This window comes from Perca flavescens, chromosome 3 (genome assembly GCF_004354835.1).
Source record: "Perca flavescens isolate YP-PL-M2 chromosome 3, PFLA_1.0, whole genome shotgun sequence".
In the NCBI taxonomy this organism is placed as follows: domain Eukaryota; kingdom Metazoa; phylum Chordata; class Actinopteri; order Perciformes; family Percidae; genus Perca; species Perca flavescens.
The window spans coordinates 12,586,605-12,610,292 of NC_041333.1; the positions used below are offsets into that span (position 1 = coordinate 12,586,605).

Here is a 23,688-nt window from a genome sequence, read left to right on the forward strand (position 1 = left end):
ACTAAAAAGAAATCTTACTATTTTAGTTAAGTAAAAGTTAAAATTAGTAGGAAGTCAGAATAAAATAAAATGAAAAATCTAAAACCATCTAGTCACCCCTAACTACAATTACCCTAAACCCAAGGCTCATTTTGATTTTAAGATATTTCCTCAATAATAGACCCAATCCTGTTTTTAGGATTCGTTTACAAGACTTTTTACCTTATGTTGTGTCAAGATTTTAGAGTCAAATGCAATGTCCAAACCCTAAACCTTAAAATCTATTTTAGTCACATAAATTCACAACCTAATCCTTAAACCCAAAATACAAGGTTCATTTCTATGCCCATCACTTCCAATAATAACCCGAACCCAGAAATAACTCTCCTTTTATAAGTCTGATCTCATTCCACTGACTTTTTGGTTACACACACACACACACACACACACACACACACACACACACACACACACACACACACACACACACACACACACACACACACACACACACACACACACACACACACACACACACACACACACACACACACACACACACACACACACACACACACACACACACACACACACACACACACACGGCGCAGATGTCGTCTCTGTCTCTTTAAAACACTGACTCCTGGAGGTTGCCGAGGATTTGTTGCAGATAGCAGGGAGTGCGGAGCTCAGCTCGGCATGTGCAGCGCCTCATTTTCGCTCAAACTGATGCCACAACCTGCGACTGCCCGGATCAGAGCAGAGAGAGAGACAGACAGACAGACAGACAGACAGACAGACAGACAGAGAGAGAGAGAGACAGAGAGGAATACTTGTATGTATGACCGGGGCTAAATATAGTTAAAGCTCTTTTTTTTGTTTAGTTTTTCAGCAGCACCGGGGCATGTTGAAGAGAAGCCGGTGTATGTGTGTGACTATGCGGGGATGAAGAAGCGCTGCTGCCGACTTTTGTTATAAGGTTTCTCCGTGGCGGTGCTGCTGCTGATCCTGCTGATCCTGCTGCTGTTATGGCTTTCTGGGAGTGACATGGAAGTTTTTATTTTAGTTTGACGTGTTTTAAGTTTAAAAAAAAAAAAAGGAAAAGACATATCTGGGTGATTTTCTCACTGGAGGTTTGATTTGATCGATAATTTGAGTGTCCTGTCAAGAGGCTGCAGACTCCGGAGAGTGTGGAGATGAACTTTGGAAATTTACTTCTTGTGACGGTCTCATTCATCACCACCGTATCAGGTAAGATATTATATATATATTTTTAAATCTTCTTTTCTATCTATTTTAAAAGGTTCTTTCTCTCTCTCTCACAGACACACACAGACACATACAGACACGGCGTGACTGCCTCACAGTGCATTTGTCTTATCATGTTTTCTGTCCCTCCAGATGGATGTAAATGTTGTGTTCAGTTGCATTTCAACAACGTTTCCCAGACAGCTGTGGGTACATCCTCACCAACAAAAAAAATGAATTCCAAAGTGGAAATGTCAAACGTGAATTAATTTGTAATTTAAATACCACAAGCTTAAAGCAATAAGATGCATATTTTCCCAGAGTGTGCCCCCTGAGCACTGGGGTGGTCACACAGGGAGGCCATTAGGCAGCATTGGCGATCAAAAGAGGCTCCACTGTAGCCAAAATGAAACCATTCAACTGTCACTTTTAGCTCAGCTGTGAGCACATAAACTCTCAGGGATAGTGTCATAGTCTGACAAGCCTGCACCTCCCCTCAAACATGGTTTGGAGCAGTGGTCTTCGACGTTTTTTTTTTTTTTTAAAACCAAGGACCCCTTAACTTTGAGGGAGACAGAACAGGGCATCCCCACTACATATATTGTATAAAATTAAGTTGCATATTAAATTGGGCCTACTTTAATGTGTAGGGCAGCCTAAAGCCTTTATACATACCTTTGTTTGCATAGTATACTAAGCTATTAAAATAATAATTCTTGGCATGATTTTATAAATCATGTTTTAATGTTAAACATAAATGTTGCACAGTGAATCCTTCAGATGAACTGTATCTGTGGATCTTAGTGACTACCTTACCTATAGGCCGGTTAGCCTATCATCAGTGGGGATTTATATTTGCTAATAATATTTTGGATTCATGTTAAGACTTTTCAAAAATGAACAATAATTTGGAGGCCCCCCCTGCAGTGACTCTGAGGACCCTCTAGGGGTCCCTGACCCCCTGTTGAAGATCTCTGGTTTTGAGGATGCAAACATATTATTATGAAATGCTTTTAAAAGCTCATTTTGATTACCTTTGAGAAAGGGATTATATTTTTTAACCATTGTTATAATAACAGATTAAATTTCTGAGCCTTAATCCGAACCCCAAATAAAAGCAGGGCTCAGAAAATAACAATTCATGAAAGTGCAGATGTTTTTTTTTCCCATTCTCGTGTATTAAAAGGTCTGAATGGCCCGTTTCAGTTGTAAACTTTGAGCGAACTAACTATTGAGTTTGCTGCTAACCCTATATCAATATTTGAGTTTTAAAAATCTGAAAAAAAAATATAGGAGCTGATATTGATTTATTTACACAAACACATACACAACATTTAAGATCCAGATTGTGACCACTAATAGCACTATGAGTAATGTTTTTACATGGCAGCCAGATGTGGTTTCATTCCTGCTAGGCTGCTGATTGAGAGTTAGTAGCATTAACGCGCCAACAAAGGCAGTAAAGACTTATAGTAACAATGCAGGTTAAAATAGATTTTTTTTAAATCAGCTTTAAAATGATCTACAAAGAAGGAAATGCACTTAACACATTTGTTAGGTCTCAAAAATAAACATAATGCCTTCTGGTGAGAAACCCGGAATGTAAAACATAACTTTTGTTTGTTTACATGAAAATGGTACTTATAAACCGGCAATAACTGATTTGTGTTGACCACTTGGGAGGAAACAAGCTGTAAACCCAACACTGACATTATCAGCTTTTATGGTGATCCTGTGTGGCTAACTTGTTAGCATAGTTGCTTATCTTCACATCCAGCAGATACATTAGCAACATTAGCATTCATTAGGAGTCTCGTTACTGGCAACCAAGTGGATGTAAGTCCAATATTCTTCTTTTTGCTAACTTTGTCCGTCTGCTGTTTGGTGCTGGACCAAAAAGATTTATAAGTGTTTTCAATGGGAACATCTGCCGAAAGTGACGCTGATAAAAGCAGTCAACCAAAATAATAAAGTTGCGGGACGTTAACCCTATGAGGACGAAAGACGCACCGGCGCGTCCAAATGATGTTTGACAAAACTCCTACTCAAAAAGCCATGTTACAAAATTTGTTTACTATTTTAATCATGTATAACCTAAGACTTTGGTGAACTCATTTCAAGCCGAAACAATTTGTCAACACATGAGTAAAGGTTTGTTTTCAAAAGAGATTTGAGGAATTTTTAAAAAGCCAACATCGACGTTTCAGCTTTAGCACCAAACCATCTCCTTACATATTTCTCTAGACAATGTGTTGGCGTCACTATACGGAAAGCTTGTACATACGGAGAGTTTGTTCTGAACATTTTGGTAACAAACAAGTGGGGATCAGTTATTTGCAAATACCCTAAAAAGGTGAATTTAAGAAGATATGTGAAAATGCCCTTAGACCTCAGAGTCCAAAACCAAAACAATAAGCCGAAAGATGCTAAAAATACTCCTAAAGCTGAAGGCAACTACAGAGTCAGTTGCTGATTCCTTGTGGGTTTGTCACTATACGAGCAACTCCTTTCACATACACGTAGTCAAGTGACCCATTGTTAAAGGTCCCATGGCATGAAAATTTCACTTTATGAGGTTTTTTAACATTAATATGAGTTCCTCCAGCCTGCCTATGGTCCCCCAGTGGCTAGAAATGGCGAAAGGTGTAAACCGAGCCCTGGGTATCCTGCTCTGCCTTTGAGAAAATGAAAGCTCAGATGGGCCGATCTGGAATCTTCTCCTTATGAGGTCATAAGGAGCAAGGTTACCTCCCATTTCTCCGCTTTACCCATACCCATACCCATAGGGTGATGTATTTTCATAAAATACTTGAGAGAAGAGGATTCAAACACAACCTCTGTGGGAGCTGCGCTGAAATAAATACCAAACCGGATGATTTTCTTGTTGTTTTTGTATAATAGAAATAAGGAATCTAAGAGTTATAGTGAGATATGTTTTTGCCTATGTGTCCAGCCAATAACTTCTTCTCCATTGGTCTGAAGAGGCGCGGTGGGGGGTTTGATTGTGTTTTCACATGCGATCGTGGGCTCTATTAAAGCAACAACAGTCTCCTTCACAAATTGTGTTCGATTCACACAAACCAAATCTCAATTAGGACGGCATCAGTGTCGACCCTAATGCGTCTCATTGAAATGTGTTATCTTGAGCTGTATTCAGACTCAGCTTGTTGGCGTGCTCGGCGTGGAACTAATCAATGCAGAACAAGCCTTAGCTGGTGATTTGTGTCCACTCTCTCCTCCTGCTCAGTACTTAGTGACAAATATGGCTGAAGGCCGACTAAAGCCTCTCACAGTCCCTCTTGATGAAACGACCGTGAGTGAAGGAAAACCACTGTGTGCCTCGTGCTTGAGTCATGTCGGCAGATGTTGACGATGCCTCCATACAGTTGCTGATGACATCATTTAAAGATTAGATTACGGCCGAGGAGGCCGGTTGCCAAACAAAGGCTCAAAAAGCCCAGACTGTTGCCAGAAGTAAATCAAACCTGACTCCTCTGCTTTGAAATTTCGTTTGTTGTGGCACGTTATCGCCCTCCTGCAGAGGTTACTTGGCAGTGCCACAACATCTTCTTGAATGATTTTGGCCTTTTTAAGCATGTAAATGAATTGAAATTGAAAAAGACGAGTAAATCTCAGCAGACAGCCCCTAGCCCCACAAACGAGCTGCCAGCCTTCTGCTCCTGTCTCACTTTAACCTGTAAAGTTAGTCTCTGAGCAGTGTGCCTAAAGCCAGTAAGAGTTTTTATTTTATTTTTATTTTTTTTAACCAGATATCAAGCAGTGCGCTCAGACAGGTCCAGCTTCTTGCATGTGTTTGGCTCCGAGCCTGGCTGTCGCTAAAAGGCACAGAGAACTTAAGCAAAACACAGACGTGCCCTCTGCAGCTTTGTTGTTTTCGCACATCAGTGTGGCATCAGTGCACTTCTGCCCCTGGGGAGGATGCAAGGTTAATATTTTGAAATACTAATTAATGAAAGCGCCCCTTGTTATGTAATGCCACCGCTAGGAGCCAAGAAATGCCAAATATAGCCTGAGTAAACAGAGTTTTCACGACGTGATCTCGATCACCACCCCCAGCTCTTACCCTGCTAACTACGTGTGTTCGATGAGGCAGAAATGTAGGAGACGCCATGAGCAAACATGTGGGCGTGTGTCTGAGTTTGCAATTAGGACCAATGCATATAGCTCGTCAGAGCTGCGTGCGGCACTAATGGGAATCATTTGGCTGTGGTTGCTTGCTTTCTCTGGGTTTTTTCATTTGCTTTGTGAATAAATGAAGAAATTCTCACAGATCAGAAGCAATCATGGCAATTACTGCATCTAATCATCCTCACACACATGAACAGATCACAGTGAGTTAGGTCACATAAAGACCATATAGACAAACAGCACCATACATACAGTACAGTACAGAGGCTATAGGCTCTCACCAAAAAGCCACCAATCAGAGGATGCCAGCAATTCTTCCTGGTATGCATACAAATGAAAGCGGCTATAGTATATGATATGATATTTTATTGACGTGTCATGCCACTAAATTACATGTCACCAATACAAAAGTAATTTCATCCACAGCTTCTGGTCCAATGTCCAGACACATCATACTCTACTTCGCACAAAATAAAGAACAAAGAAAACATATTACAGCAGCCGTAACACAATAGCGTAACCTATAAATTGTCCAACTAGAACTAAACATTTCATACATAAAACATTACTGACACAAAAATAAATAAAACAGGGAAAATAACAGGCAATGTCATTTCCAGACAGAGAATCATCACTATCAATATTATTATCAATATATAGTCAATATTCTTTTCATAGCAATGTATTAAATGACAACGTGAAAGGAGTCGCTCGTAGTAATGGACCTACAGAGTATAATCACCCAAATCTGTAGCTCCCCTCAGCTTTATGGAGCGTTCTAGTGAGTTTCACTTCATTGTTTAGCTGTCTGCACCACCACTTTACTGTTTGGGTTCCAACAAGTCCTCCAAACCATCTGATGATATACTGTTGGGGTGGGGAGAATATCTAAAATCGTATACATTGTTATTGTTTTTACGACAATTATGAAAATCATTTATTTTCCCCAGAATCAATATATATACATTTTTATTTATTTTTTTACCTATGATTCACCTACATCTTGTCTGTTTATACTATACCGCTGACGGTGACTACATCACATCGGTTTCCACATATAATTAGAGGTTTATGCCTTGACGCAGTGGTCCAGGGTTCGAATCTGACCCCCTCTCTCTCCCCTTTCTCACCTAGCTGTCCTGTTGGAAAAGCCCAAAAAATAATCTTTAAAAAAAGAAAATGTGGAATGATCAGAACATTATCCTCACGGACTCATGGCAGTGCGCCACCCACCCGGCCCATTATGAGAGCTAAACAGCACATAGCTGGGTTAATCAACCACCAGAACCGGACTGTGTGTGTGTGTGTGTGTGTGGGGAGAGAGAGAGAGACACAGAGAGAGAGAGAGAGAGAGAGAGAGAGAGACAGTGTTGTCTCGTGTCGTATGATCATTAACAAATTTAACATTTCAGCAGAGGTGTTCATTTCCATACAGGTTTAGTGGCTTGACAGTTAACTGTGAAGTATGGATTTGATTAGCGGCGGTATTTTGGCGAGTTAGAAGTGCGGTTCAGCTCTGAGATTTTCTCGCATTGCACAGCGCTGTGAAGGAATAATCTGAAGTGCCTTTTTTTCGCCAACCTTATTCCACACAACAGTCACGATGAGGTGTATTTCACATTTTAGCTCAGTCAGTGTGCAGTGTGAGAGAGGGGAGTGGCCAGCGGCTAGGGCAAAAGTCAATGTGTGCTTCTTTTACCGATATATATATTTAACGATATCTTTTGCATTTCTAATCCGTCAAACTTGGCACTGCACTTACTCGTGCCCGTAGCAAGACACCTGTTAAGTTTGAAATCCATCGGACTAACGGTTTGAGACATATGCGCATAACACAGACAGACAGACGCTAGATAGATGTCATGTAAACAGCATGTTCTAGTTGGATATTCTGAATAAGGCCTTTTTCCGAAGAACGCATTTTCTGATTAAGACATGTGGGATATTCCGGTATTATTCGGGTTTTAGAGGCATTCTTTGGACATGTATACATCGCAGTTTATGGCCTCTTGCCTGTTTACGGCTTATGGTCAGCTCTATGCGTTGCTATGGTTGCTGTAAACAAACCAACCAGCCAACAGTATGCAAGGCTGCAGACCCGATAAGGAGAAACAACTTTTAAACATTATCAAAGACTTGCGCAAAGATGTGCGCACACATCGCTACGTCAACCTTTTCAAGAAGCTGGTTGAAGGAATAAAAGAGGGACGCTGTGTTTGCACGGTCCAAAAATAAAAAAATCCTGTTTTGCATGGCTACATGTAAACGGGAATATTAGTGGAATATTAGTTACTTTCATTAGCCATGTAAACAGCTTATTTTGGCCAACCTGACTTACTGGGTCGGAGGGTGGGCAGTCGGACTCAATGACCAATCTGATCGGTGAAGTGCTAACCCGGAAATGGCGAGCGGGATGAGTGACGAACGCCTCTCAAAATCTGACAAAAATCTTTTAAACTGACCTTTGTCGATCTGAAATGAAGACAGATTCAGCAACTGCACGGCCTATTTCTCACTGAAAATGTTTTCAGAAACACGTTTCAGTGAACTATTTTCATAAAATATGAGATCGTATTTCGAACAAGCCGCCATTATCAGTCAGCTGGAGAAGGCAGTCGGCATTGCTTCGGTGCGTTCCTCAGCACTTTGTGGACCTCGGGGAGCTGAATGATCAGTCCGACTGCCTTTGGGTTGGTGTGTCAGGGCCTTAAGGTTCAGAGAAGGTAATGTGTGTTTAAAAGGGTTTTATGGATTTGTCCTCTCTGACACAGCTTTGGCACAAAGATGATGCATAACTACCGGGGCTGATTTGTTTTGTATTGAAAGATTCAATGCATCCTTTTGAATCGATACACACTGAATTGGACATTTGACCACCTGTTTGGCTAAAAGAATCTGGGTTGTTGAGCAGATGTGCTGTTGTGGTTTCTTTTTAAACCCACCTATAGCTGTATTTGTTCATTGTAAAGCACTGCTTTTGTGTTACTTGCTGCCGGGAAACCACTTGAAGCAGCCAGACGTTAACTTCAGTCTTTAATAAAACTGAACGTACAGTGAATTGAAAATATTCTCCTGCTGTAATTTGCTGCAACATATCGATCAAAGCTGTGAATTTGGGGAATCATAATCGTGTTTATGTCATTTGTTGATATCATTATAGCAAACGTCCTTCTACTTGTACTTGTTCATCTCTTGTAAACATGAAAGTCATTTCACACCAGAATTCCCCAGATTAACTTTTTCACACAAATCAAGTCACACTCTAAATTCCCATGCGCACTGGGATATCTCTGAGGGCCCACTGCCGTCTCTAATGGGCCGTGTTTATGATCTCTGGATGATCGGACTAAAAACATACCGTCACAGAGGTCCCCATTATCGCCCGTGACGTTTATTTTCCAACGAGGCTGACAGTTTCTTTTTTCTTTTTTTTTGCTGAAAGGTGCTTTCAACCACTGCATCGCAATCTTCCTGTCATGAAGCAAACGTTACTGTGAAAATCTTCCTTCTCACAAAGAAAATGTGTTGCTGTCGCGCTCAAGGTGGCGGAGACTTTTCACTGATTGCACACTTGTCACAGGAGCATGGTTGTTGCTCGTCACTTTGCCCACCTGAGGCTATTTGTAGTTCTTTTTGTTGTTGTTGACCAAACTATTTACTTTGTAATACAATGGCGGCGCATTGATACTGTTGCACGATAGCTGTTGTAAGTACCCTTATTAACCCTCATTAATAATCCCCACGCCTGATGTGTCAGTGGGGTGTTCAAATTCCTTTTGACATTTTTCAAAGGCGTTTCTTGTTTCATGCAAATGTGCACTCTCCAAATCAAATGAATACACAAGTATTTGTCATGGTGACATTCGTGACATTCAAACCAACTGAAAGCAACCCAAACTTCACAGTATGTGCTGCTGACACACAGAGTACAAGGACTGCTGCAAAGAGAACATTACAAAACAGAGAGCCTCGACTACAGCCACAATAACTGTAGGCCTATATAATAAAAGGAGGTGGTTGGAATGATGGAAATAACCATAGAGCCTAGTCTGTATATTTGTAGGTAAAATAAAGTTATTTGATATATGTATGGTCAGGTGAACACAAACATGACTGGTGAATGAATAAATGAATGGTTATGTTGCTCTGTATCCGCTGGATGTGTAAATAGACAACTATTTAAGGCAATGACATGTCATTGTGTTTGCAGTTTTGGTTCGCCGCTCCCAAACAGCCAAAAACTTTTACCGCTTTTAAAGGAAGATTTGTTTTAAATGATGCACCGTCTTTAGAAAGTAAAGTCAGAGAATCAGATCTGGAGTTCTCAAGTCTTGTACCAAAGATTGCGGTTTAAGCTAGGGATGCACCGATACCACTTTTCTTTACGATCAAGTACAAGTACTTACATTTGGGTACTTGCCAATACCGAGTACCGATACGAGTACTTAACAATCCCTCTGGGGTCAGAGGTTTTTTTCAGACACACAGATTTTGGCCTTCTCTGATATTGTTGTCAATTAGAACAAAGCAGTATTTTCAAAGTGCCATGCCTTTTTTTCTATTCAAAGCTCACTGCCTGGGCCTGGACATTTCCCCGGAAAGAAAACATAAGAAAACAGCAGCAGATCTTTTCTTATTGTGGCCTCCATGTTATCACACACCACAGGCCTGTACTACGAAGCAGGATATGGCGTTAACGAGCTAATTTAAGGTTCAACCCAGGATTTTCTGTACCACGATGGTGGATTAGTTGTTACCGGGTTCAATCGCCGTGGTAACTTATGCTGAACACCTAACCTGGTCGGGAGCAGGTTAAGTTGGAGATCAGAGATCAACCGGTGTAAAAGTACCGCCTACTGACCAATCAATACTCCATTGATAACGGCGTCACCGTTCTTAGAAGATCAGGTGGAGCGAGTGCGCAGAGAGAGAGAGAGAGAGAGAGAGAGAGAGAGAGAGAGAGAGAGAGAGAGAGAGAGAGAGAGAGAGAGAGAGAGACTCATAAAAGTTAAAACATTTAGAGACCGACAACCCTGTAAACATTCCCTGGTGTGTGTATGTATGTATGTATGTATGTATGTATGTATGTATGTATGTATGTATGTATGTATGTATATATATATATATATATATATATATATATATATATATATATATATATAAATAAATGGCTATTTTCTTTGCCAGCTTTCCTTCCCGTTTTAGGAAGCAGCGACTGTATTGAGTTTTCCCTGTAAAACCGCGTCTGTGTTCTTCATATTTATGTAGAATTATAATTTGCTCTTCTTATATAAAATATGCGGCTCTGGTAGAAGTTTGCGATTGGTCGTGCTGCGCAAACACCGCCTCTTTTATGTGAACGCACGCGCCACTGGATTGGGAAACCCTGAGTTGACTGAACTAGTCGTGACACAGCTTATGTGGGACCGCGGTTGTCCGGTTAGGTGAAGCCGGATAACTGAAAGAAATCCAGGGCATGTTGATCTTGCTCATGGTGTTTTGGAGATCTCAACAGAAAGCCTGTCTTTCAAATTTGGGAAAGCGAGGGAGGGTATAACAAAAAACGCCATTGAGATGCATTATGGGATGTGTAAGATCCACTGTTGTTCAACATCATTGCCTCTGGGTTTTTTTTTTAGCGGCTATTTTAGACTTTGCTGCATGGATTTTAATACAAACTTCATGGGAATGCAGCATGAAACTGCTGAAAGTAATCTTTTAAGAGGTCAAGTAAGCTCGCAGTATTTTTGTGTGTGTTAAAACCCAGTTATGATAGAAGAGGAATAGTTCAGGGTGATGTAATGTTTTACATGAGCTGGGATTTGATACTGCCAGTCATTCCTTTGCATGCTTTAAAAACCCGGTTCACCCCCAGGTCATCACTCAGCTGTTCAAAAATCTAAATCAAAAAACATTTTCTGTAGACAAACGCAGTCAGATGTGTCAATATGTACTTGTCACAGATGTGATAGAATATAATCTAAAGGAAAGTACATTATAATATCTTCAAGGATTAGTTTACAGGCCTAGCATGAAAAGATTTACACTCGTTCTCTTTTTGTAACAAAGTCTGTGTTTTTGTTTGGACTGACTGGAGGTGCTATGGCACATTTTAATGGCTCGATTAGAATTCATCCACATCCTGCATTAGTGTTTTGAGCTGTCCTGGTTTGTGACCCCAGGGTGTTTAGCTGAGAGCGCACAGATCGCTCTTTAGATGTTTACTTCAGGTTTGTGCCATTATGGCGACTCTTGCTCCGCATGGATCAAATCACTTCACGAAAAGACAAATCTGCTTACAGCTGAAAAGTGAGGGTTTATCCTGATGCCTCCGATTTAAGTATAATGCAGCAGAAGCATGTGCAACAACATGTGTGTCATTAGGTTACTCCTGACTGCTCCTCTCCAATGATAATGGAAAATTTTCTAGAGGTCTAGATTATGTGCTGAAAATAAAGCCTCCGACTGAGCTGCACAATAATCAGTGGCACAGTGACCATTTCATTTTCTTTCATTTTTTCGGAGTGAGTGAGAGACCATCTGTTCTTAAAAGCAGCGGCATTTTGAATTATTCATTTTTCTAACTGTAACACACTGTTAGAGACATTTGGTCTTTGCCTAAAAGCTTACCTTAGGATTGGAAGCAGTGTGCCTTTCCCTTACAACTAAGGGAAGATAATTGATCCCCAGAGAGAAGAATATGGGCGTTATCTATATCTCTCCGACTTGCTCAGTCTCTCAACTCTGGTCTTTCTCTTCTTAAATGCATAGATCTGCTGCTTGTCTTATTCTCAGCTGTTCACCAACTATCATCTCTACCTCTGCAACAATCCTGGTTGAGACAGAAATTGGCCATTACCATATCACATGGCTGTTTGAATCCTCTGTACAGGCGGTGTCTGCTGTGAAAATACTCTGCTGGATATAGGGTATATATGTTCTCTTAGGGCAATATGGGGCTTCTGTATTTTGCTATTTGCAGAATATAGCAAGAACAAATGGATATCAAATGTAGTGATCTGAAAGGCGCAGGTTGTTGTGGGAAAATGTAATGCCTTCCCTTGAATTCAGAGTTAACCTTCAAAGAAAGATTTGCTGCTTCGCTACACACACAAACAACCTCTGAAAGGAAGATATCCTTGCTTTTCAAATGGCTTTGCTGTCTTGCCCTGTTACAAAGAGATTAAACATTTCCATGAATGCTAGGTGGTCAGATGGATACATAACATCTGTCCTCCTCTCCACTTCGCAGGGTCCCGGGCACGGTTTGAAGACAGCGCACCTCGGATAGTTGAGGACCCCTCGGATTTGATCGTCTCCAAGGGGGAGCCTGCCACCCTCAACTGCAAGGCAGAGGGCAGACCCGCTCCCAGTATAGAGTGGTATAAGGATGGCGAGCGTGTGGAGACCGACAAAGACGACCCCAGATCTCACCGCATGCTCTTGCCCAGCGGCTCCCTCTTCTTCCTACGCATTGTACACGGACGCCGGAGCAAACCAGATGAGGGTGTCTACACCTGTGTGGCCCGCAACTACCTGGGAGAGGCCATTAGCCGAAATGCTTCCCTAGACGTTGCGAGTAAGGCTCTACATTATTGACCATAGTCCTACAATTGTGTGTGTGTGTGTCATGTTTTTTGTGTGTTGATGTGTGTGTACAGTATACAGATGCTTCGTGCAGTGGTGTCCCAGATCTTTTTGCAGCCGTCTGGCAGCTTTATGAAAGTCCAGTGAAGAGTTGGCCGTGCTGAAGAATAAGGACATGAAACAACCCGAGCGTCGGAAGCAAACCCCAAAAAGATGGTGGTGCGGGTGGACATATGTTTAGTAATAAGTAATAGTCTGTGGATTTGTTCCTAATTTTAGGCTACTATGGGAATAAGGCTTGAGAGGCGTCAGCACATTGAATTTAAAAATGTTTGGGGTCATTTGAGCTAGTTAACTAAAGACTTAGCAAATTAGTCATACATTTACAGTAAGTATGCAACTATATAAGTAACATGGATATAATACCAATACAATGACATGTTTTGTTCATCGATTGAGATTTTGGCTAATTTTAGTTTCACAATTGCTTATAAGATCTCTATTCTGGTATTAGAGGGTGTACATTTTATTTGTAGTGTCAAATTATAACAGAAGTTCTCTCAGGATAATTAACAAAGACCCAACAATTCCCAGTGTTCTGAAATTACACTATATAGGTTTGTTTTCAACGTTGATTGTGAATTCTAGTGGTTGTCTAGTCTCAGATTCTGTCCAAGTATTGATCATGAGGACACTTAACCTGGGAATGCACTGATTAGAGATGCTGGATAGTTTTGGGTGCCTTTACTGACTGTAGGAAAAATCAAGTGTTTATGCTACCAGTAACAATCATAAACATGATTTAATGAATGTGTGGTATACGGATGTTAATACTGGCAAATAGACTAGTAATGGACTGGTATTGGATCAGTTTATGGTTTGAACTGAAGTACAGGAATCAGTATTAGAGAAAAAGTTGGATCACTTCACACCTAATTCAACTCACAACCTCTATTGCAAATATTTTGGCAACTGGTGAGATCAACATCAATCGCTAAAAAAGTGCGAGCCTCCTTTAAACATCCAAAACCCTTCAGTTTAACAGAAAAAACATTACTTCAGATGCATGCAAGTCTTTGGGCCCTCCGTTATGCTGTGCAGCTCACTACAACAGCTGCAGGGGACTACTTTCTGTTTACTGTCAGTCAAGTGTTTGGGATGATTTCTGTTAAACTAAAGTGTTTTGGAAAACTGTAGGAGGGTTGTGCTTCTTCTGATCGGTTTCTTTATTGCCAGAGATTGAGTTCCCCAAAATCTTTACAATGGAGGTGGTGAACATGTTATCATGACTAATGGACAAACGTATGAGGACAGCATCCAGGTTCTCTGAATTTTCCTTTGAATTGCTTCTTCCTGCCTGGCCTTTATATCCACATGATCCCAGTAATACTCTAGTATGCTATAGTTAAACTCTCCAATCAACTTTCAAGAAAAATCTCTTTAATGTTTTGTCTATAAACATGTCATAAAATAGTGAAAAATCCCAATATAATTTCCCAGAGTCCAAAGAGATGTCTTCAAATGTCTTATTTCATCTGATCAACAGTCCAAACCACAAAGATAGTCGGTTAACTGTCATATATGTCAAATAGCAGCAGAAATCATCACATTCTAGAACCTAAAACCAGTGACATTTTGGTGTTTTTGCTGCTACAGAAAAAAAAAAAAACCTGCTCACTGGTCAGTTTTATTGAGAAAATGTAACCCAACTGTTGTTGCTGACCTGTGGAGACCTTCTCTGCAGCAGCCAGATTCTCATCATATCACCTGCCAATACTCTCTGCGTGCACCAACAAGATCATGTGTGTGAGCATGCATGTATAGCCGTGTTTTCTTTCTTGTATGTTGACTGCTGAGTACAGCAGGGGAGTGTGAGCTTTCTCATACATATCTTGGTGAAAGTGCACTGAAGTAAAAAGCTCCCTCTAGGAGCCGTGTCTATTATTTCCACTCCTCGGTCGAGGACACGTGCCATTGTCTTCCTTCCCTCCTAATTGTGCCAGTGTGGCTCGGCCCTAGGCTGAACTGCAGCTTCTCTTTGCCATGAGAAAATGGATTAGTCAGTGGGTTGATTATGGGAAGGAGCGTTGCATTTTAGCAAGGTCGCACTGTCCTCATTAAAAAACAACACACAATTTGGGCACAGTCTTATCTTCCACCATATTGAAGCTTCTTTACTGACTGGTGTACAGTAAGTGCTCATGGCTGGCTGACCTCATCTGTAGATCGCATCCGAAAATAGGGACTTCGATATGCTTTATATTGGGAACAATGAGCTGCTGCGACTAATGCAAATATCTAAGCTGGGAGATGATATGATGCACATATTGTCTTATGGCCTCTTTTAAATTGTTGATAATGCAATTATGCAGCTGGAGATTACAGTACAGTCATACTGGTAAAGGGAGGATTCACCTGCAGGCACTGAGTGACTAACAGTATTAATAAGTGCCGTTTTTGCTCCCAATATTGCTGCCTCTGGCTAGAGGGCATATGCTAAGACAGCATGATGGTGGTCTTAGACTCCCCCCCCCCGTCTGTGTGAGGTTGTGCTGACTGTGGGGTAAATACTGACCCAATTAGCTCTGAAAGGGAGGTGGGGGGAGTATGCAGTGTTAATGAGCGGCCAGTTTTTAAGCTGGTGGTCAAGAATGTGTGTGGCAGCCATCTGACGGACAACAGGTGGGAAGAGGAAGAGCTTAAAACTCCCACTGAGCAGTAATTAATACTGATGCATCTGTTCGGCTGTTAGTACGAGTCTGAGTCGGGAGCAGGAGTGCTGGCATTAACCTGGTTTTAACCACGGTATTTACACAATAGTCTCGCATTGCCAGACCTTCCTCCACAGCGCTGCGGAGGAAGGTCTGGCTAGTCCACACAAAATTTCCAGGATGGGAGAAAAACGTGCTCTGGTTTATTGGCATTACTTTAAACCAATCACAATAGTCTTTGGCGCCGCTAAGCACTGGATGGAGCAACGGTGCTGCTGCAAAATAGCCTCAGGAAGGAACTTGTTTTGGTGGAACGTGTACGTTCAAAGGTGGTTTTAGTCATGCAACAGAAAACTCTGATTGGACAGATAGTCTAGCTAGCTGTCTGGATTTACCCTGCAGAGATCTGAGGAGCAGTTAACCATATATAAATCCACCGGAGGTTAGAATGCCAACACAAAGAAAGCGGAAGGTGACAGACATCCGGCCGAAAATTCCCAGAAATGAAACGATGATATAATAATGCATTGTGCTGCATGACTAAGACTTATCTCTGCAGTGCACTCACAGGATAAGAGCTTTTCTCTGAACTGGCATCTGCTAGCTGGATTTGCTTCTGCTGAGATGCACGTCTTTGTGAAGCTACGCAGAAAAGGGTGGTATGGGTAATCGTAGATCGCAAGGCTTGCAGAGGAGCCAATGCGCCCACCTCCCAAATCTCAACGTCTAGTGCGGACCTGCATGTCAAGCAAGCTGATTGGTTGATCAAACATCATGATATGTTTTCTGTATGTATTCTTACAGGGTTTGGGAGTACATTTCAGCATAGGACAGCCAAAGGTGATCGTTGAGCAGAGCATAGAAAAAAAAAATTCCTTGAAGGAAGTTAATTTCTTTGCCGATAAAACAGACTTCAATTTCCTGATTTCTTCTACGTTTTTATTTTTTTACATTGTGGTTTACTATATGCCACACCGCTAGTAGACATGTACTATCTACCCCCCAAAGAAACACACAAGAAGGTGTTCAAACAATACCCATGTATGTTCGCTTACATGCAGCCCAAGGAAGCATAATTCCAGCTTTAGCCATGTGCTACAGGTGTCTTGAATGATGTGGGAACACAACCTATGACATCTAAATCTGATATCTGATAATATGACATCTAAAAAGATTAATGTGATCTTATCGACTCTGTTACCACAGACTGTGAAGCAATAAACAATCTAAAAAGCTCTGAGGCTTATCAGTACTTCCACACAAAATAAATACTACCGGGCATGTTTAGTTAAAAAGGAGATTGGGTGCAACCTTCAAGATCAAGATTACTTTATTTGTCCCTCGGGAAATTTGTCTTGGACATAAAGAATGCCACATATTACATACACAGACGTAGTGTAACACAGTCAAGTGCAGACAAAGTGAATTCACATACATGCACCCTCCTTATGTCCTGATTTTAGGAGATTACATCTCTGTATAAAGTTTTTATACAGCCATATTCTCCTGTATTCAATTGGACCCCTGTAGCGTCTACCTGATGGGAGCAGTACCTACATATCTAAAAGACAAAGACCCAAGTCAGATCCTTTGGATTTGTCTTCTTTTGGTGACCGATTAGAAACTGGATTGTTGACCGGAACAATCCCTTTCTGGTTGATGTAAGCTGCAAATCTAGTAAATGCGTATCCTCACATTTCAGCAGCTGACCCAGTAGATGTTTGCCATTTCTTTCTGGATCAATTCTGAAATTTAGCTTAGCTTAAACGTTGGAGCAGACGGGACCAGTAAAACTCATCTGTGGACTGTGAAACATTTGAGCTTTAACGCAATTTTGCCCACTTGTTCATGTTGTCCTACCATCTCTCTGCAGGAGAAGGCAGAGGTATGATCCCATTATCCCATTTAAGGTACGACAGGTTTTGTTTACCAGATAATTTATTTCCCATACAGCTAACTCACGCAGACACCACTTCGGTGAAAGGAATAACCAGAAGGTTTCATGGGCTACTAGCTGGGGAGTAATGTGGATTTGTATCTCAATAAATAGAAGAAAATAAAGCTGGAACAGACACTTCACCGCTGAGTCATGGTGGTTTGTGTCAAAACATAAAAAAGGATTAAAGAACTTTGATTTCTTTTTCTGTGCAGTCAGTCCCTATGTGTTTCACAGATGCACTTGAGGTAAAGGGTTGTTTATGCTGAAATGTATCTTGCGCAGCCCAAGGTCCACAAGTTCTGGTTTTTGTATGGCGTGTATATCGTAGCAGGGAGCTTGCTTTGCTTGGAAATGCCAGCAGCAGTCATTATTCTGTCTTTTTTTTATGCCCGTTTTTACTGTAAGCTGCCAGTGACCGGCTGACTTGCATGGCTGTTGAAAATAAAAAAAACTGAATAATGAGACAGTGGATTTAAAATATAACTAGAAAACAGTAGTAGTGTCTATTTCAAAACTATGAATGTGACCGTCTGTCTCAGGGAGGAGACGGCCACATGGTGGATTAGAATAAAGTAGGACAAATAAAAAATAAAACTTGCTTAAAAAGCTTTAGAGCCAGATGTTCCTCTTACTCCTGATGAGGGATTATGGAGGAATCAAAGTTCTGGTTGCAGCTTGTTTCTCTTCTTTCTTCTACTTTACATTCTCTTTTCACTGGGGATACATATCAGATACATATCATCCCTGATAAATACGGTTTATACAGTATGTGTAGTTTAGAATTTATCTGCACTTGGATGCAAGAAAATTGCCAGTTTGACTGAAATTGTGCAAATAACCACTGCTATAGTTTATATGAGTGTTGTGTATATTATTGACAATTACAGACCAAAACAACTGCATACTAAGCATGCGCCAAGGGGTTACCAAACAAACACAGATTAATTCGTCCTGAAAGGACATAACAAGGAGCACTGCCAAGCCTCACTAACAATGCAAAATGTCTTGTCTGTATGCAACGTTTGTTTGTAATTGAACCATCCCTACATTTTTGGAAAGTGGAGGAATTTATAGTTATGCGTTTTTCATAAAGACTATTTGCCCTGGAGTCTCTTCTCATCCTCCATCAACACAATCAGACAATGGATGGATTAAAGCAATCTCTCTTGTCTGTAGGAAAAGCCTCCATTAGCTGTGACAGGGCAGTATCATGGCAATGGGATTAGACTACCTCCCTAATGGGTTTATTGCACTCCGAAATAAAAGAACAATAGGAGCCAGGAAGCGGGTCGTCTCAGGCTCTCAATAATGTGCACTTCCACTTTCCTTTAACCTCTCAGTCTGCCCTCCTACCTGTCAGCCATAAAAACACAGAGCCTGGTAGCCATTCACACATCTGGCTGGCCCACGCTGTCTGCTCTGCCTGCTTCCCACACTCACTGTCACCTCGCGTTCAGTACAAAAGCCTTTTTTTTTCTGTCCCGTCTGTCACACTCACCCATCATGTTGCTTTCGTGCTGGATATGTAAATGGTCTGTGAACTGTTACGTAATTTCCCCTGTGGCTGCTTGATTTTAGACCAAGTCACAATCGATTTACAAATATACAATATACATTAATCAGCCCTGTGCATGCAGTACAAAGTGTGAATGCCATGCGCACAGTTTTTCTTGTGATTAATATCTCTTCCTCGCTCTGTTCATTTTTCCAAAAAACACCAACAGATGGCCTTTCTGCCGTCCTAGAGCTCCTCTGTGCTAAACACTACATTAGAGATAAATGTCACTTAAAAATCAAGTGATGAATATTCTCGTGGAGATTAAATCTCCTAATCTGTATATCCCTGAAATATTAAAGTTATGAAAATGAATGGGTGCTCTTGGATATAGCGCCCACAGAAATAATGATGAAACCGCTGAAAGTCATTGAGCCCTGCTTTGCCATTATTTAAGCTCACAGGAAGTGCCTTGGGCTACATGAGGATTTGTCTCCGCAGAGGCTGGGTCAAACCTCAGCTGCCCTGCAGTAACCACGCTTCCTGTCTGACCCCAGCGTGGACGGACGGACCGAAGCGCAGGGCCTGGTTTAGGAGATTATTTTTCAGACCTATTCGTATTAGCTTGTTAAGTTAAGTTAGGGACAGTAGCCCCTTAGGAGACAGAGGGAGTTTCGTCTTTGTGTTTCTGAGGAGATTGGTCAATTCTGTGGTTGGATCATCACATACTTAAACGTCTGTGAGAAACTCTGTTTGGCGTGTCAGGCTTTTAAGTCGGAGCAATGGAGGATCACATTAACTTGAACACAGCTTCAAAGAAAATTTTGGAGCTCATGTTGCAGTGTTTGGGGGTAGTGAGGTCAGGAATGTACTCTGCTCTCTAGCACGGGTTTCAAACCCTGAAATGTCCCACTTTCTGCAAGTCTGTGCCCGGGGACTTGGGGTTTCAAATGCTAAAGGAAGGTGTGTGCGTGCATGTGTGTACAGTTCAGGGATTAGCTCTATGCCCATAACTTTTTCACTTCAGTCACCATGGCAGTGAAACAAAAGGTTTCCGTGTGCACATCTAACCAGGCCTTACAGACGGAGGTCTAAAAATAATGCAGTGCTTTCAATTAGCCCCTCAGCTCTGCTCAGGCAGCCATGTGAACAGAGTCTGGTTTTTTGGTGAAAAGTCCTTTGGGAGGAGAGTGAGTGCCTTTCCTGGTTATAGTCCACCCCTGCTCTTGCTATAGCTCCTGCAAAGGCTCCTTAATGGTCCTGGTTTGTGAAGGTCTTTAGGGTGTTTTACTTCTCTGTGGCAGATGTCCACACTACAAATGTCTTCTACAAGCTCCCTGGTCAGGAAAAATCCTCCTCCGTGTTCAGCTAATACCTGGGGCCTCATTTATAAAACCGTGCAGCGCATTTGCGCCAGAAGTGGCGTCACGGACAAAAAATAGGACGCGAGTATGCAGAAATATTCTGATTTATAAAACCATGCGCACACACATCCTACGCCGGTTTCCCTTTATAAATCACAATCGACTAGTTGTGGCGCAGCTTTGGCAGCTTCATGTCATGCCCACAGTTGCCCTCAAATAGTCCGTGAAATGCCCCAAATTAATATTTATTCATACGGACATGCGCAGAGAGAAAAACAAAACAAAGGACTTTCACTCAATGTGAAGTTGTAGTTCTTGTTAGAGAGGTGGAATAGAGGAAACAATGTTTGGAGGGCACAGTGGACATTACTAATGCAAAAAAGCTGTAGAGTGACAACATGTTGCAGACGCAGTTAATGCCACAGCCTCAGAGGTCGGACCGTGCCGAAAATGGTCCGATATTAAAGGTGATGCAAAAAAACACAGAAAGTGTTTTTGCCACGGGACACCGGAGCTGACCCCTATTGAAGTGGGACTGTCACGGCACAGTTTCTCCGAGTGTTCCTCTGTAACGCTGGGCCCAAAACAGCAAAGAGATCCAACAAGACAGCTCGAGGAAGTCGGAACCGGCTCTGAGGCCACTTGTCCTCATTTGTCAGCAACTCTTATTTGCCGTTTGTCTCCATTTGCCACATCTTCCAATAGTGCAAAGCCAGCAATTGTGCGTCATTACGCATGTCATGCCTTTTTATACCCATCAATTTGATTGTATCTAAAAAGCTAAAGGAGCATGTATTTAGTAAAACTTTATTTCTATTGCACCTTTCACAACGGTTAAAACATGCTTCAGACCTACAATAAAAATTTCATAAAAGTCATAAAAATGAACACTATGATAGTATATGATGACCATATTATGCGCCGCCAAATGGAGGCATTGAAAAGAGCATCAGTGTTAACATTTGTTCTGTTTATTGTATTATTTATGAGAATAAATTCCATAACATGCCAATATAATTACAGAACATATGTTTTTTTTTGCAAATATTTGTTTGAATTTAAATTTACGATATTAGGCTCTCGTTTTATTTTCTGTATTTCACTGCAGATCAATTAAACTGGTGTTTGTGTAGGATATTTATTGTAAGAATGGCTTTGTGAATTCTTTATATCATCACTGAGGCAATATTTTGATTTGTTTTACACAGTGGTCTCAGTTTCACGCATTTCATCCATCTGCCGTCGGTGTTGCCGTTTCTCATTTCACCCGTTTCTGTGCGTACACCTGGGTCAGGGTTTCCGTGGAGGACCGCACAATTTACCCTCAAGTTTGCTTTTTATAAATCCCAATTCTTGGGTAGAGAGCGGCATACGTCTTCTTTTGCACGTACGCCACGTTTATAAATGAGGCCCCTGCTCTGAGATGTATTACAGCGTCACTGCAACGCAATAAAAGACATTTAATCGAGGTTAGAAGTTCTGAAAAAGTCTTTTAGTCAAGACTTCCCACTTTTTCTCATCCTAACTGTCAAGGCATTTAAAATCCCACTCGAGGAAGAGAGTAAACTTCCACTTAATTTAAATAAAGTTCCGTTTTAGAAGGCAGGTATGTAAGATTGATATCACGGAGTAAGTTGAAGGCGCATAATGCACGGACTAACTGATGTCCACTTCAGATCTGAGAGAAAATGATCAGCTGCTTTACATAGTTGTGGTTTATTCATAGGAGTTTACCCACAAAATTAGGAGCATCAAACTTAGAGTGAAGAATGATTTTCCGTATTTAAAAAAACTGTGATAAAGTCATTTCAGACCCAGTAGGTCTAAATATTAATGCTGTATTAAAAGGACAGGGTTGCCATGTTGACACATACCTGTCTGGCGTACTGATGGATAATTAATGTGGCATAGATTGAATTATGTTCTCAGAGTAATTTGCTTTGAATGAACTAAGTGCTTAGTTTAGTAGATTTAAGGTGGATTACTGTAATGTCAGTAAATCCTAATAAGTAAAGACTAGCTGAGATTACACCAATTGATGGTTGGCTTGTTCCTCTTGCTACACACCTGTCAAGCTAGTGAACATGTAGGTTACAATGATTTACCACTTGAAATTCACAGCCATTTAAAAAATAAAAAATAAAAAAAAAATAGAACCAAAATAAACAGAACTTCTCATTTTTAGAAAATTGCTGTGGATTTTGCTGGCTAAAATATCTGTCATTAGCAAAATTGTATTTGTAGGTAGCAAGATAACGCTAACTTCGCATCTTGGCATAAAATTGTCTCCAGCTGACTTTTTAATGTTCCTGCTGAGAAACAAGAACCATAAAAATCTATAAAATGTGCACTTGGTGGTTGCATACTTGATTAAATGCTAAAAGACTGTGCTATGCAGTCAGCAGACTCACCATTTGATGATCGAAATAGAAACGGAAATAAAGAAACAGCGTTGTGTATTTTACTTCCCTGTAAAGAGACTTTGAGTCCATGAAAAGCGCTATACAAATTCAATTTATTATTTTTTTTAGGGAAGAGATAGTCAGCCCTCTATTACTGCATTATAATTAAAAATGTAATTAAAATGTGATTTATTCAGCATTTTGCAGTTGGTATGCCCATAAGGTATGCATAGAAAGGGAGATTCTGTGGTCTTCACTTTTGCAGTAGACAAACAGTAAGAATTTCATACAGTTTATGCTAATATATAAATTTATGCTATATTAAAATACAATTTTACCTTTAAACTGTATTTTGACTTGTTTGCAGAAAGTTTCCACATTTCTTAATACTGAAAATGTTCATGATTAAGCTACTGTATCATGACATAGCACGTGTTTTCTTCCTGGATTGTTTTTCAAAAGCAACTCAACGGTCAGACTTTTACAAACTACTAACACAAAGTTGGCTTTAAACTTCCCCAAACCAAATGAAGTGCAGCACAGAGCTGCTATTGCTCAATTCAATTCAATTCATAGTATTGAATCATAACAGTAGTTATATCAAGACACTTTACAGATAGAGTAGGTCTAGACCACACTCTATAATTTACAAAGACCTAACAATTTCCACCAAGAGGAAGCATTTGGTGCGACAGTGGCGACGAAAAACTTCCTTTAAAACGGGCAGAAACCTCAGGCTGAACCAGACTCTTGGTGGGCGGCCATCTGCCGCTGCCGGTTGGGACACAGAGACACTGATACAGATATACAGAAA

The 23,688-nt window shown here is 40.9% G+C and overlaps 1 protein-coding gene across 1 annotated transcript in view; it reads left to right on the plus strand.

Annotated features, from left to right (window-relative positions):
• The first annotated feature begins 705 nt into the window (after positions 1 to 705).
• The window catches only part of zgc:77784 (roundabout homolog 2), a 62,217-nt gene continuing 39,234 nt past the window's right edge, over positions 706 to 23,688 (plus strand). The window contains exons 1-2 of the mRNA XM_028573612.1: positions 706 to 1,230; positions 12,629 to 12,955. Coding sequence (XP_028429413.1) covers positions 1,176 to 1,230; positions 12,629 to 12,955 — 382 coding nt within the window. The 5' untranslated portion in view covers positions 706 to 1,175. The remainder of the gene's footprint in view (positions 1,231 to 12,628; positions 12,956 to 23,688) is intronic.